At 29.1% G+C, this 12528-nt stretch overlaps 2 protein-coding genes and 1 non-coding gene across 3 annotated transcripts; 1 reads left to right on the plus strand and 2 right to left on the minus strand.

The window, feature by feature from the left end:
- Positions 1–1238: 1238 nt before the first annotated feature.
- On the plus strand, positions 1239–1311 carry TRNAR-UCU. Its single transcript has one exon. It is a non-coding gene; the product is annotated as a tRNA-Arg (tRNA).
- Positions 1312–1699: 388 nt separating this feature from the next.
- LOC124926191 (histone deacetylase HDT1-like) lies at positions 1700–4882 on the minus strand. Its single transcript, XM_047466374.1, has 10 exons — positions 4729–4882; positions 4366–4436; positions 4050–4261; positions 3822–3838; positions 3676–3726; positions 3419–3585; positions 2801–2902; positions 2627–2717; positions 2032–2164; positions 1700–1953 (listed from the first exon to the last, which is right to left on the minus strand). Exons 1-10 carry the CDS (start codon positions 4739–4741, stop codon positions 1893–1895), a joined length of 918 nt encoding a protein of 305 aa, XP_047322330.1. The 5' UTR covers positions 4742–4882; the 3' UTR covers positions 1700–1892.
- A 933-nt stretch (positions 4883–5815) lies between these two features.
- On the minus strand, positions 5816–6918 carry LOC124927127. Its single transcript, XM_047467481.1, has 2 exons — positions 6355–6918; positions 5816–6286 (listed from the first exon to the last, which is right to left on the minus strand). The coding sequence occupies exons 1-2, from the start codon at positions 6797–6799 to the stop codon at positions 6063–6065; spliced, it is 669 nt and encodes a 222-aa protein (XP_047323437.1). The 5' UTR covers positions 6800–6918; the 3' UTR covers positions 5816–6062.
- Positions 6919–12528: the final 5610 nt, after the last annotated feature.

A 12528-nucleotide genomic window follows, 5' to 3' on the forward strand; every position in this document is an offset into this window, starting at 1 on the left:
GTATGAGATTTTTAAAATTTTGGTATATCGAGATATACCGAAATACCGAAATAATATTTATAAGTTAATATATATATAAATATATATATATAATACTTATAAGGAAATAATTAAATAGATTTGAAATTAATTTGATTATAGAAATATAATTTTTGAATAATATCATAATATAATTATACTGAAATATTATTACATATATGCAATTTCTAGCTTACCGATAGGATTGATTTTTTTTTTAAATTAATATATTTTTTAGGTATCAAAGGTATAATATTGATACCGTATCGAAAATAAGGTATACCGAAATTAAAGTAAGTAAAAGTATGAATTTTTTGTATACCGAAATTAAGGTATATCGAAACAAGGTATACCGAAATCAATGTAAGGTAAAGGTATGCATTTTTTGCATACCGAAATTTTAGGTAAGGTATAAGATATGGATAAAATATTAAGGTATATCGTACCGACCCATCCCTAATTCTGAGAACCGAAAAATTAAAAACTTAATGTAAGTATAAAGTATGGGATTTGTAACCTAATAATTCTTAAATGACCTGTCATTTTTTATTATTCTCTCATAATTATATCATCAAAGTATTTCTATTCAAATAATCCAAATATTCATAGGCAAAAGATCAGCTCTTTTGGTTGATATTAATTTGAATTAATTCAATTTTTTTTTAGGAAATATGGGGAACTAAATTATTCGCTAGCTTAATCTAAGAGATTTTTTGAGTTAGAGATATAAAACTTCTAACCGGAAAGATGACTTAGATGAGCGAAGTTATTGCAATAACATTACATTGTTTAAGATTTTATTGAAGTTCTATATATATTTTGCATTTTGATATCTCCTCATTGATTCTTAATTATCTTTCTTTATTATTAAGGAAAGCCATCTTCTATCATTAATTTGCATAACCATGCTTGATATTTTTGTTTTGAGAACAAACTAGCTAGTATATCTAGCACAATAAGTCAATAACCACTATTTTATACTTTCAATTTGAGAACCAAAGTATCTTTCACTTAATTGATTATAGAACTTGGGTTTTATCAAATTGAATTCTTAAATAATCTCATTCATTCTTTTAGTATATTTTTTATAATGTTCAGTCAAAAAGGTTTTTTTTATACTTAAAATTCTAATATCAATTCAAATAAAAAAGTATTATAAATTTAAATGAATAATAAAATATTTATTACTTATAAAATAAATCAATAAATTTTAACATGTGGCACCCGTGGCCTAATGGATAAGGCGTCTGACTTCTAATCAGGCGATTGTGGGTTCGAGTCCCACCGGGTGTGTTTATTTTTTATTGTTTGGACCAGAATGTTAGGTTGTTTCAGCCCAATGGCTTCTCTCTGGCCCGGACCTGGTACTAGCATTCTCTAACAATTGAACAACCTCTAATTCTTTGTTATGTGACGTCATAATTTAAAATTTTAAACTTGTAACTTAAATGACTGGTAAAATAAACTTTTTTGTATGTGAAATATTAATATCAAGAGATATTTCTTTATATATATTATTGTATGTGGAATTGGGATAGTCCTCAATGCCTTGTTAAAAGGTTCTCGATCCATTCCATATAAATTAATTATTATTGTTATTGGGCTACTCTAATTCTTAAATCAAATAATATTTACTTTTTGAGTAATAAATTTTAGACAAAAGATCCAGTTTATTTTACTACTTCAATAAATCCACACATTTACCACATTAACTTGAAAGTTTCACAATTCACTGTTACTACTACTACTACTAGTTTATAGCATAGTCGGTTTCCTATCTAGAAAGAACAAGTACGGTTGTGGAATGGTGACCAAGAAAGTGACAAAACCAAAAACATCTAGCCCTTCCCTCCACTTGGGTATTCCATTATCTTCTATATACCAATGTGCTTAGCCTTTGTGTGAGACTGTAGGGCATTTTCTGAGTTGAATGTCCTGATGCAAAACAACAAGTTATGATGAGACCAGCAGCAAAAAAGAAATGAAAACATGCCCCTTTAAAACAAGGGATACCTAGAGCAGGATTTGCAGGTAACTTTGCCCTCGGATTTTGGGGTCTGAGCCATTGCACTGTTATTAGCAGTTGTGGGTTTTCCAGCTTGCTTGGACGGGTAAGGAGTTGCTACATGAACCCCCTTCTTCCCATCTGCATTTGGTAAAGTACAAATTAGTAATTATGGTTACCAGCTCCATTCTGATCTTTGCTCAGCCTTACATTGGGCGTATTTGGATCTAGATCCGGATCCAGATGAGAAACCGCAAATATATTTATGAATCCTACTTAAACTTTTAGTTTTCAAATGTCATCCAATCTGGATTTACACAGGGACCAAAAAAATGCTTCCAAATGAACAATTTGGGTTGTTTATGCATCTAGAAAAAAAAAATATCTACATTACATTTGTAATGTTTGCCAGGAATAACAATCATATAGAAAACAATTTGGATCATAATCCATAAACAAATATCTAAATCAAATGAAACCAAAAATCATACTATAGTCTAGATCATGATCCTCGTAATAATATGGATCATGACGCGGAAAAATTCAAAATAAACACTTTTAATTTTAACATCTATACACAAGGAAAATGACCAAGTGCCATACCTGTCTTTTGAGGGGTGTCTCCTTTAGCTTTCTTAGCCTGGACAGGTGTTTTCATTGCAGATTCATTCGCTCTCTTTTTATCATTAACAGGCTTCAGATAAAAATACTAATATGATAAGGAAACTTGAGCAGAGCCTAAAACACTCAAAATCACTAGAACATCAATTTTCAGACCTTATTTGGTGTTTCCTCTTCATCATCTGAGTCATCCTCATTGTTCGAGTCATCTTCATCTTCAGAATCATCATCATTTCCATCCAAAGCACCAGGCATGTCCTACCCAAACAGATAAATAAAACATGAGCAGAAATTCAGATAAATAATATAAGTTCCGCATCCACATTAAATATCATACCAACACAAAGAAACAACATTAAACAATCAATATAAGTATAACATGCAAGCATTCAGATTTTGGGCCTTGTTTGATGATAAGAACAGGTAAGAGGGTATGAAAACGAACAACCTTAATACTATTTAATTAACAATGTTTAAACTTTGGGCCTTGTTTGATGATATGATTTAATCCAAATAACCCTTTATCCCATCATCAATCAAGCAATTAAAATCATCAATTAAAATCTCAAATTACCTTTACTTTATATTTTATAACAATTGAAATATTAAATACAAAGGATATTTTAGTTACTTATCTCAAGTAATCCACATTTTCATCTAACAGGGGTTTCAAAAAATAAATCCTACATCAAACAAGCTCTTGGTCTCCAATGTGAAAATGAAGTATCTAACATTCACGGCTCACCAATGAACACAACACAATATAATAACTACCTCATCAGAACCATCAACTTCATCATCATCATCAGAATCATCAACTTCATCATCATCATCATCAGAACTTTCCACAGACTTCTTCTTGGGTTCAATAAACGTCACCTTTGGCTTGGCAGAGGATTCCGGCTTGGTGGCTTTACCCTTGTCTGCAGTTGGTTTAACTTCTACAGAACCAGAAACTTGTCAGCAAATTAAGACTTAATGCACCTTTAACATAATAATAAGAATAGTCAGCTAGTATGCAAATGTGAGACCATTCTGAGTGACAGGAACTGGGGCAAGTTCTTCCTCATCAGAGTCATCATCTAGTAAAATGATAAACAAACAAAATAACCCAATAAGCATCTCAGAAAACCCAAAAGAAAATAGAAAAAGAAACAACTAAAGAAGTAAGACTTACCAGAGTCTGAGTCTTCAGTAGAGAGGCAAAAATAGTAGTCAAAGAAACCAATCAACAAAAAACATACTTGTCTTTCCATTTCAATCCATCAAGAAAATTTGAAATCGGCAGACCATAACAGTGAGAAAGTGATACAACATCATCGGTCTAAAGAAGATATCAAACAAATGCAATGTAGACAAATAAGAAGGAAGATAAAATTATCAATGAAAGAATTAAAAAGGATATGCAGATGGACTCTCTCCAGTATATCCACAGAAATAAACATCCCCATGTTTCCAGTCATGTGACAATTCAAACTCTTTGTGCAATACCAGATCAAAGTTCACTTGAGGTATTTTCTCTTTTATGAGTGTACCCAGTACAAGCTTCTGGCCATCAATTTTCACATGAAGGAGAACAGACTCATTTTCCTTTCCCTTCGTCTCCCCTAGTGCTGCCTATAATATAAACAGTCAATTTGATTTGTAATCCAATATGGAGAGAATTTTGCTAGGCATAACTAAGAAAAAGCTTATTAGAGGAAAAGAACATGGGAATATACCTGTGAGATGTGTATAACTTTACCCTTTTGGAGAGTGACTTGAAAAGGCTTCCCAGCTTTAACTTCAACACCTATAACCATTAACCAGTAAATGCTAGTGAAAATCTAGCTTGGAAAAGGAAAATTTATCCCCCAAAATCATAACAAAACAGCAATCTAGAGTAAATCAATAGCATGCAACTCATACACAAGATATAATTTTGATCTGATGGTCAATTCAACCTCGACCTAAGTTGAAATGGGGAATCAACTGTTGTTTCGGAAAAGATCAAAGCATGACTCATCGTGGACTCGTAGCAATACAAAGAAGAAATAGTGAGAACTGTAAACACAGGGAACGATGTTGCGAATTCGGAAACTTACCCCAGAATTCCATTTGATTATGCAGAGAGAGAGAGAGAGAGAGAGAAAGAGAGAGTGAAGAAGAAAGGTGGAAATAAGAGGGAATTTACAAACAAGTTCTAGGGTTCTTATCATATAACTGTCTTACTTTTTGTTTTTGGCAACTAAAATATTTCTTTTTCTTTTTCGTTTTTATAGTAATTAGGCAAACTATGAACTTGATTTTGAGTACAATTTCTGATTGAAGTCGGATTTTTAAATTTTTATATAGATCCATCCAGATCAATAAATAATATTTAAAATAAGGAATATCTTACATTTTGCACAGATCAATACTTTCAAATAAAGTAATATCTTACATTTTGGAATAGATAAAGTGATTGAATTACCAAATTGGATTTTAGTGTTTATATTGATATGGAATATATATTTTATATTGGATGGTTAAAGTTATATAAATAAGGATCTCCTAAATTATAACTATTTCAAAATTCAATAATTTATGATTTATATGTCATTTATAAATAAATAAATATAAAATTTATGTTAATAAATTAATTGCCGAACAACACGAATTTAAGTTTTGACTATCGATTCTTTTAAATCATTAACGACATTTAAAATTCTCAAAACAAACCTCGTTTGTATAATTTTAACAATAAGCCGCCCCAAATTTTGAGGTTCGATATCTCAATTGACCCCAATATAGAGTCACAATTTGCAATTCGGCCAAAAATAAAAATAAAAATATTATCTACCAAAATTTGTATGTATCATAGTTTCAAGAAGGATGGATCGCTTCCGAAAAAAAATCTTTTAATTCTCTTAATTAATTGGATTGCTGAATCAGCTAATTTCGAAATAACAGAAAGAAAAGCAACGACTGAATTGAGAAAGTCAGAGTCGAAAAGAATCTATTTAGTCGATAACATTTCTATAACACCTGCACTTTTACGCAATATGGGAAACTGGCAGAATATTAATATTTTTGTAATAGTTATCTAATCTAATCTAAATCTAATGATTAATTTGTTAAAATAATGATATAGAGAGGATAAAGTGATAAGGTTGTAATTGTTCTTAAAGTTCTTTATCTAAGTTTAATTAATAAGATGAAAAAAACTATCTTATAACACTATATACTCTCTTTGTTACACCACAATATACATAAAATAAGTTTCATAGAAATAGAAATTGATAAATTATAGTTCCACCGTATCTCCCCTATGTTGAAATTGGAGATCTGGAGAGATTTGATAATATTCTATACTTTAAAAGAAAATAAAAAATAAATTGTTCTTCTTCTTCTTCTACCGGCAAATTTTAAGTTATTTACAAAATAATCTTTATTAAACTTAAACCCCCTTATGATAAATAAGAAAATCCATGAACTTGAGCCATGGAGGAATATTGTTCTTCGCAGGTTTTCCGGCTTCTTCCGAACACCTTGATGAACTCACCACCGCCGCCGCCGCCGCACTGCTGCCGCCGTCTTCGACGGAGGAGGCGGCGGATCTCTTCATGCAAAGAAAGAAGTTCCTGGATCCCAGAGCTATTAGCTTCTCATCTCTATCCAAACCTGCAATTAATTCCCATAAAAATTAATTAATTTAAAATTAATAAAAACTTTAAAATAAAAATTCTTACTTTCTAAACTGAACTGTGAATAATGGAGGTCAAATGCGGAGGCATCAAGAGAAGTCAAGAACGGCCGCCTCCCTTCCTTCACATATTGCCGTACCGTGGCAGCAATTAGATCTCCAACCGTGGATTCCGGCGGTATGAGCACCTGCACCGGGCCAAGACTCCCCTGAATCGTGACGTGGAGCAGCAACTTGGTCAATTTGGGCAACAGTCGTAGTTGATCATTAGAGGCTGCACCTTTCTTCTGATGATCTCTGATCCCAGAAAGCAGATCCGGAACCGTCCTGGGCCGAATCATCTGATCTCCGGCGCCGGCGGCCATGTTTGCAGAACTCGCCCCGTGAAACGACGAAGCACGCTTCTGCGAGAACTTCCCTTTCCCCCGGTTGCTCTTCTCCTCCTCTGTACCTCTCCCCCGGTTGCTCTTCCCCGTCGCCGTCGGCATCATTGAATTAGGAAGGAATCAGGCGAGCCTCGCTCTGGATGTTGTTAATATCTCCTCCTCTTCCTCCTCCGGCAACTAGCATAGGTCCATATCTTTATATAATTGTTGAGAAATGCATGGAAACAGGCATATATATATATATAATAAGGGAAGGGTAAAGTAAAGAAGATGAAGGCATCATCATCATCGGATAGCCATCTAAGAAAGAAAGAAAGTAGCTGTGACTTTTCGTGCTGACCGGCACACAACCGGCTCCACCGCGACAAATATTTCACTTTCAAATTCTACAATTTATTTATTTATTTATTTATTTATACTGGGAGGATAAATGTTTAAAACGCACTTTATTTATTATTATTGGTAACCCAAATCATTATATTTATTTATATTTATCTAAATTGTAATCCAAATCAATTATATGATTGGATTGTATATGGTTTCCATCAATTTTTTTATCTCATTGCTTGTTTATAATTAATCTTTCAATCTATAAGTATTATTTTATATACAGTAATAATTCTAAATTTATTATATTTACATTTACTAAAAACTAACTTCTCTAATTTTGTAATGTATTTAATGAAAGTATATTTTTAATTCAAATAATTTAATTTGAATAAAAATAAATTTGATGGTCACAAAGAAAAGAAAAAAATAATAATTATTGACAACAAAGTTCCCTGAAAATAAAAAAAATCCTTAACTAGTTCTAAGAATTCAATAATATTTTTTTACTTCAATATATGTCTTTAGTTACTTCCACTTATAATTCATCAACCCATACCTCTTATCTTAGTTGGATTAAAAATTTAATAAAAAAAGTAGAATTTTTTAATTTTTAATCAACTAAAAAATAATACATTGATCCCTATCTTTATAGTCTAACTAATATAAAAATAAATAAAAAATATCTATTTTGGTGAAAAACAGTCTAGGTAAAAAAAAATTATGACTGATAATACAGTATAACTTATCTATTTTTTTTTATATAATATGGATAATCCTAATATTTTGGTGAAATATTGTCTAATTAATTTATCTATTCTTTTTATAATATGGATAATTTTAATCTAATCCAAATTTAATACAATTCAAACTCAATATAATCCGAATTCAAACTCGGTCTAATCCGAACCTAATTCATCTGAAATAGCTAATCTGTATTTCGGATTTGAATCAGTTTGAATTTCGGATTTGTTCGGTCTTAGTATATAATTTATATATGATTGTTCTATCTTTATCCTTTAAACAAAAAATATGTAATTGTATTACTTATTTTTTAACAAAATTAATATGTAAATTGATAAAATACCTTTCTTTTTATTTTATAAAAATTTAATTTGATTATTTTAATAATTTAATCTAAATAATTTCAAAATATATACTTTTAAAATAATAAAATTACAAAAATATAAAATTCAAATAAGCTAAGATGAAACAAGTTCTTAAAGGATTAATAAGTCCACTATTTCATACTAGTGTTACTTATAATAACTATTTTTTTTGTTTAATGATTATAATTTAAAAACAAATATCCTAACTTAATTTACGGACCCATTAAATTAAAATCCTTTTACTAAAACTTAATATAACATCTTAGACTCTTTATACACTTTTCTCACTTAACTGAAAATTTATTGTCTTAATAAAGTTGGTCTAAATTATGAAATATGACCGAAAATATTTGATTTAAATACAAATGAAAAGTGTAATTATGACTGAACTAAGTGAATTCTAATTTATTTTAAATATAAAGTATTTATAACTTAATTTATTTAATATGACAGAAAAAAAATATATTTATGTCTTAGTTCAAATGATTAAGTTTTTGTTTAATGACTATTAATTAAAATAAATAATTTATTTAAATTCATTCAAACAATTATATTATAAAATCTAGATTAATTAAGTATGTAACTTAATTAGCTCTTAACAATTTTAGATCGAGTATTCAAATATCAATTTTAACTCTGAAATTTAATAAAATTATGTGTTTTTTATTGGGTAAAATAACTTTAAAATATAATTGGAGTTAAAACGTGTGAGAACATGTGTTTGGTTTCAAGCATGCTATATTGATCAAATGTGACTGAACTTTTTTAATAAGAAAATAATTTATGTAATTTTTTTCATATTAGTTTTTCATTTAAAAAAAAAATAATTTAGATATTTTTATTTATCGTAATAAATTAATTCATTTGATCCTTAAAATTGTAATATTAATTAATTACCAATTTGATCAAACACGTAATTTAATTCTAAAACAATATTAATTAATTGTAATAAAAAAAAAGTTGATTAATTATTCTCCTTTTGATCAATAATTCCTAGTGTATTTCATTATGTGGCAATGCCAAGTGGTAGAGTCCCACACAACAATAATACCATCCTAATATATTATCCATGGCTCTGTTTTTTTTTTCGTTTGAATTGTAGGGTAGGTTGATTGGCATGACCGACTTTACCATCAGCCAAACGCCCCCTACTCACAAAGAATTTCTACAATAATTTGAGTTGAGTTGGAGCTTAAATTAACATTAACGATTGTAGTTTATTTTTAATAATATATATATATATATATTTATTAGAAAAAATAAAAATTCCATGTGTACATTACTACACCTTGTTTCGTTAAAATATTAATATGTATCATTCATAATGTTTTAGAATCATTTTGAAAAGTTGGTGCAATCGATTGAGGCAGGGGCGGAGCCACGCATAGGCTAGGGTAGGCTCCAGTCCCACCTAAATTAAAATGTTAAAATAAAACATTATATATATATATATTTGACATATAACTCTTAGCCCAATCAGGTGATCAAACCCTGCTCTCACCCTTAATTTATTTTATAATATATAAATAAAATTTATTTATTATAAATAAAAGTATAAAAATTTATATATAAATATAATTTTAAAATAAATAATATTTATATAATAATTATACATTATTTTTTTATTTATTTCAATATAATTAATAATACAAATTATTTATAAGGGTAAAATATAAAAATTAAAATAATAATAATGTTTTATATTTCTTAATTTTAAACTATTTTAAAATTTATAAGAAAATATAAATTAATATTAATAAACAAGTTAAAATAGTTACATTGGTTTGATTCGGTATTTAAATAAAAAAATTTGATATCCCTGCTCAAAATCTAACAAATTTCCTAGAATTGATGTTGATGTAAGTTCTCTTAAACTTGATATAGCATTACGTATTCCGATATGAAAATATATCTTTTTAATCAAATGGATGAAATTAGACGAGTTGTATCAAGATTGAGTCATATCAACCTATTAAGAATGAGTACCCGTCGGCCAAATTTGGAAATCAAAATCGACGGTTCCAAAGTCATTGGTTTAAAAAATTTACTTGGTTAGAATATTCTCCTTTGAAAGGTGTTGTTTTTTGTTTCTCATGTTTCTTGTTTGAACATAAGCAACCCCCAAAACCTACATTTACAATAGATGAATTCAAATATTGAAAGCGAGTTAATGATGGGGATAAATGCTCTTTTGTTATGCATATAGGATATAATATTTCACCACATAATATGACAGTTGAATATCTTGATAATTTAATGAATATCATTGTCATATTGACAAAGTACTGAATGCATAGTCTTCAGATGAAAAACAAAATAACAGATTACGGCTTACAGCAACTATTGAAAGCACTATGTGGCTCATTTTGCAAGCGTGTGCATTGAGAGGACATGACGAGTCTCCATCTTCTAATAATCGTGGAAATTTTATTGGAAAAAAAGCGAAGCATAGAAAGTTAAATCTGAAATGCAAGTTGGAGTCAGGCTCAGGTAATTTTTCATCATGGCTCCGTCCCTGGATCGAGGAATTAATCATTTTTCGAGTACCATAGTTACGAGCTTGATAACTTACTGTGTATCATGATTGTATTATATATTATTTTCCTATTTTTTTATTCTTCTTTTTTTCATGTCATGTTTTCTCGTTAGCTAGGTTTAAACTATTTTTATATTTTAATATAAATTACTATGTATATATATTACACCAGTTTTGACTGTATCAATCCTTCTGGTCGACATAATATTGATAATTGATGAGGGGAATTAAGTTGAGGTGTGCAAAGAGACGAAAATGAATGATTTTAAATTATAATTATTATTAGTATGAATGAATATTCTTGAGTGAGGTAGAAGCTTATTATATATAATTAAATAGACAATAAACTGGAAAGGGGTAGTGGAGTGCATGCACATGTCATGTAACGTGTAGGCTCCATTTCATTAATGTCCATGAGATTTATCGATGCATAATATATAGTATGTGGTTTACTACTAATATCATTTTCATGATGGGACAAATCATGTTCAATTCCTTCTCCTTTTTTTTCTACTTCTTGTCCCCACCACACCATTAAAAACTTACTTGAAAGACAATCTTTAATTAATTATTAAAATGGTAACTATGCTATATATAACTATGAACTATATCACTTTGTATGTCTCCTAATCAAAACAAGACCAATGGTCCTAGCTAGGATTAGGAACCTTGGTGTTGAATTTATTGTATATATATTAGTGTTTTAAATTGAGAGTAGAGTAGGTTGTTATTGTTAGATATTGAAACACTCAATTACTAACTGAATGTATTTGGGAATCAAAATTAGGTAAAATTAAGAGGAAGTGAAAGCTCCAAACTAGTTAGCTTTTAAGTGGGGGAGGAAGTTATGGTGTGGCTGGTCTAGAAAAGTCTCAAAACCTATGAGAATCTTCAAGAACCAAAAGAAAAACACAATTGAGTTATATTATTTATTTATTATTATTAAAACATGTGAAATATAATCATAATATATGCATATAAATTGTGAAGTGGGGTCATAAGATATCTTGTCTTATGCATATTACTATATATTGTTATTATTATTTAGATGGCTTTTAGTTTGGTCATATGCTATTGCCCTTGTGAAGTGGCAGGCTGGCTGTCAATTAAATTCGCAATGCTAGCTTCATTTAAATTATTGACTTAATTATGCTCTCTTCTATATTTTAAAAATAATAATAATTTGGAATTAAAAGAGAACTGCATGACACCCATAACTATGGTTTCCGCTTAAATTCAAAATGTTTTAAATAAAATCGAACTCATGACATTTTAGTCTCTTAATTAATTCTTACAACTGGGCTACATTTGGTGGGGTGAATTTATTTGCATTTATTAGATTTAGATCAATTAAACTATTATTTTAAATATTTTACAAATAAAAAACAATAAAATATAGGTTTCAAATAGTCTTAAATCTTAATTAATCTATATGTCTAACTCCATGAGTATGAGTAGATCAGAGTTATAGATATATATGTTATTAACTACTAACATTTAATTAATAGTTTAAATGAATAGTAAGGAGAAGAATAAAAGGAAAGAAAGTTGTGTACCCTTTTGTCCATTGAAAAAACATAAGAAATTAAGATGCGTTGGAGCTTAGAATTGCTAGCAATTATTCTACTAATTAATTAAGTCAAGTGTTAGTGAGGAGAGATTAATATTTAATAATAATAAATAAATAAAAATGTAGTCAAAAGAACAGTCCAAGAAGGGACGTATGTATGGGCAAAGGTGGCTAACCTAGATATTCTTTGGATGATATTTAAAGTAGTCATCATATACAGTCAAACTTTGTTGCCTTATTTGTTTGTTGTTATATTTGCTTATAATTCAAAGCATCTCAAAAATAATTTTAT

Source organism: Impatiens glandulifera, chromosome 2 (assembly GCF_907164915.1).
Source record: "Impatiens glandulifera chromosome 2, dImpGla2.1, whole genome shotgun sequence".
Lineage (NCBI taxonomy): Eukaryota > Viridiplantae > Streptophyta > Magnoliopsida > Ericales > Balsaminaceae > Impatiens > Impatiens glandulifera.

Bases quoted from the DNA above. Each gene is read 5' to 3' on its own strand.
- LOC124926191 (XM_047466374.1), bottom strand. The intron at 2,903-3,418 runs GTAGTTATTATA...CTGTTTGGGTAG, and splicing joins AAGTTGATGGTTCTGATGAG to GACATGCCTGGTGCTTTGGA. The intron at 2,165-2,626 runs GTATGGCACTTG...TACCAAATGCAG, and splicing joins AGACACCCCTCAAAAGACAG to ATGGGAAGAAGGGGGTTCAT.
- LOC124927127 (XM_047467481.1), bottom strand. From the start codon at position 6,799: ATGATGCCGACGGCGACGGGGAAGAGCAACCGGGGGAGAGGTACAGAG. The intron at 6,287-6,354 runs GTAAGAATTTTT...AATTAATTGCAG, and splicing joins TTCACAGTTCAGTTTAGAAA to GTTTGGATAGAGATGAGAAG.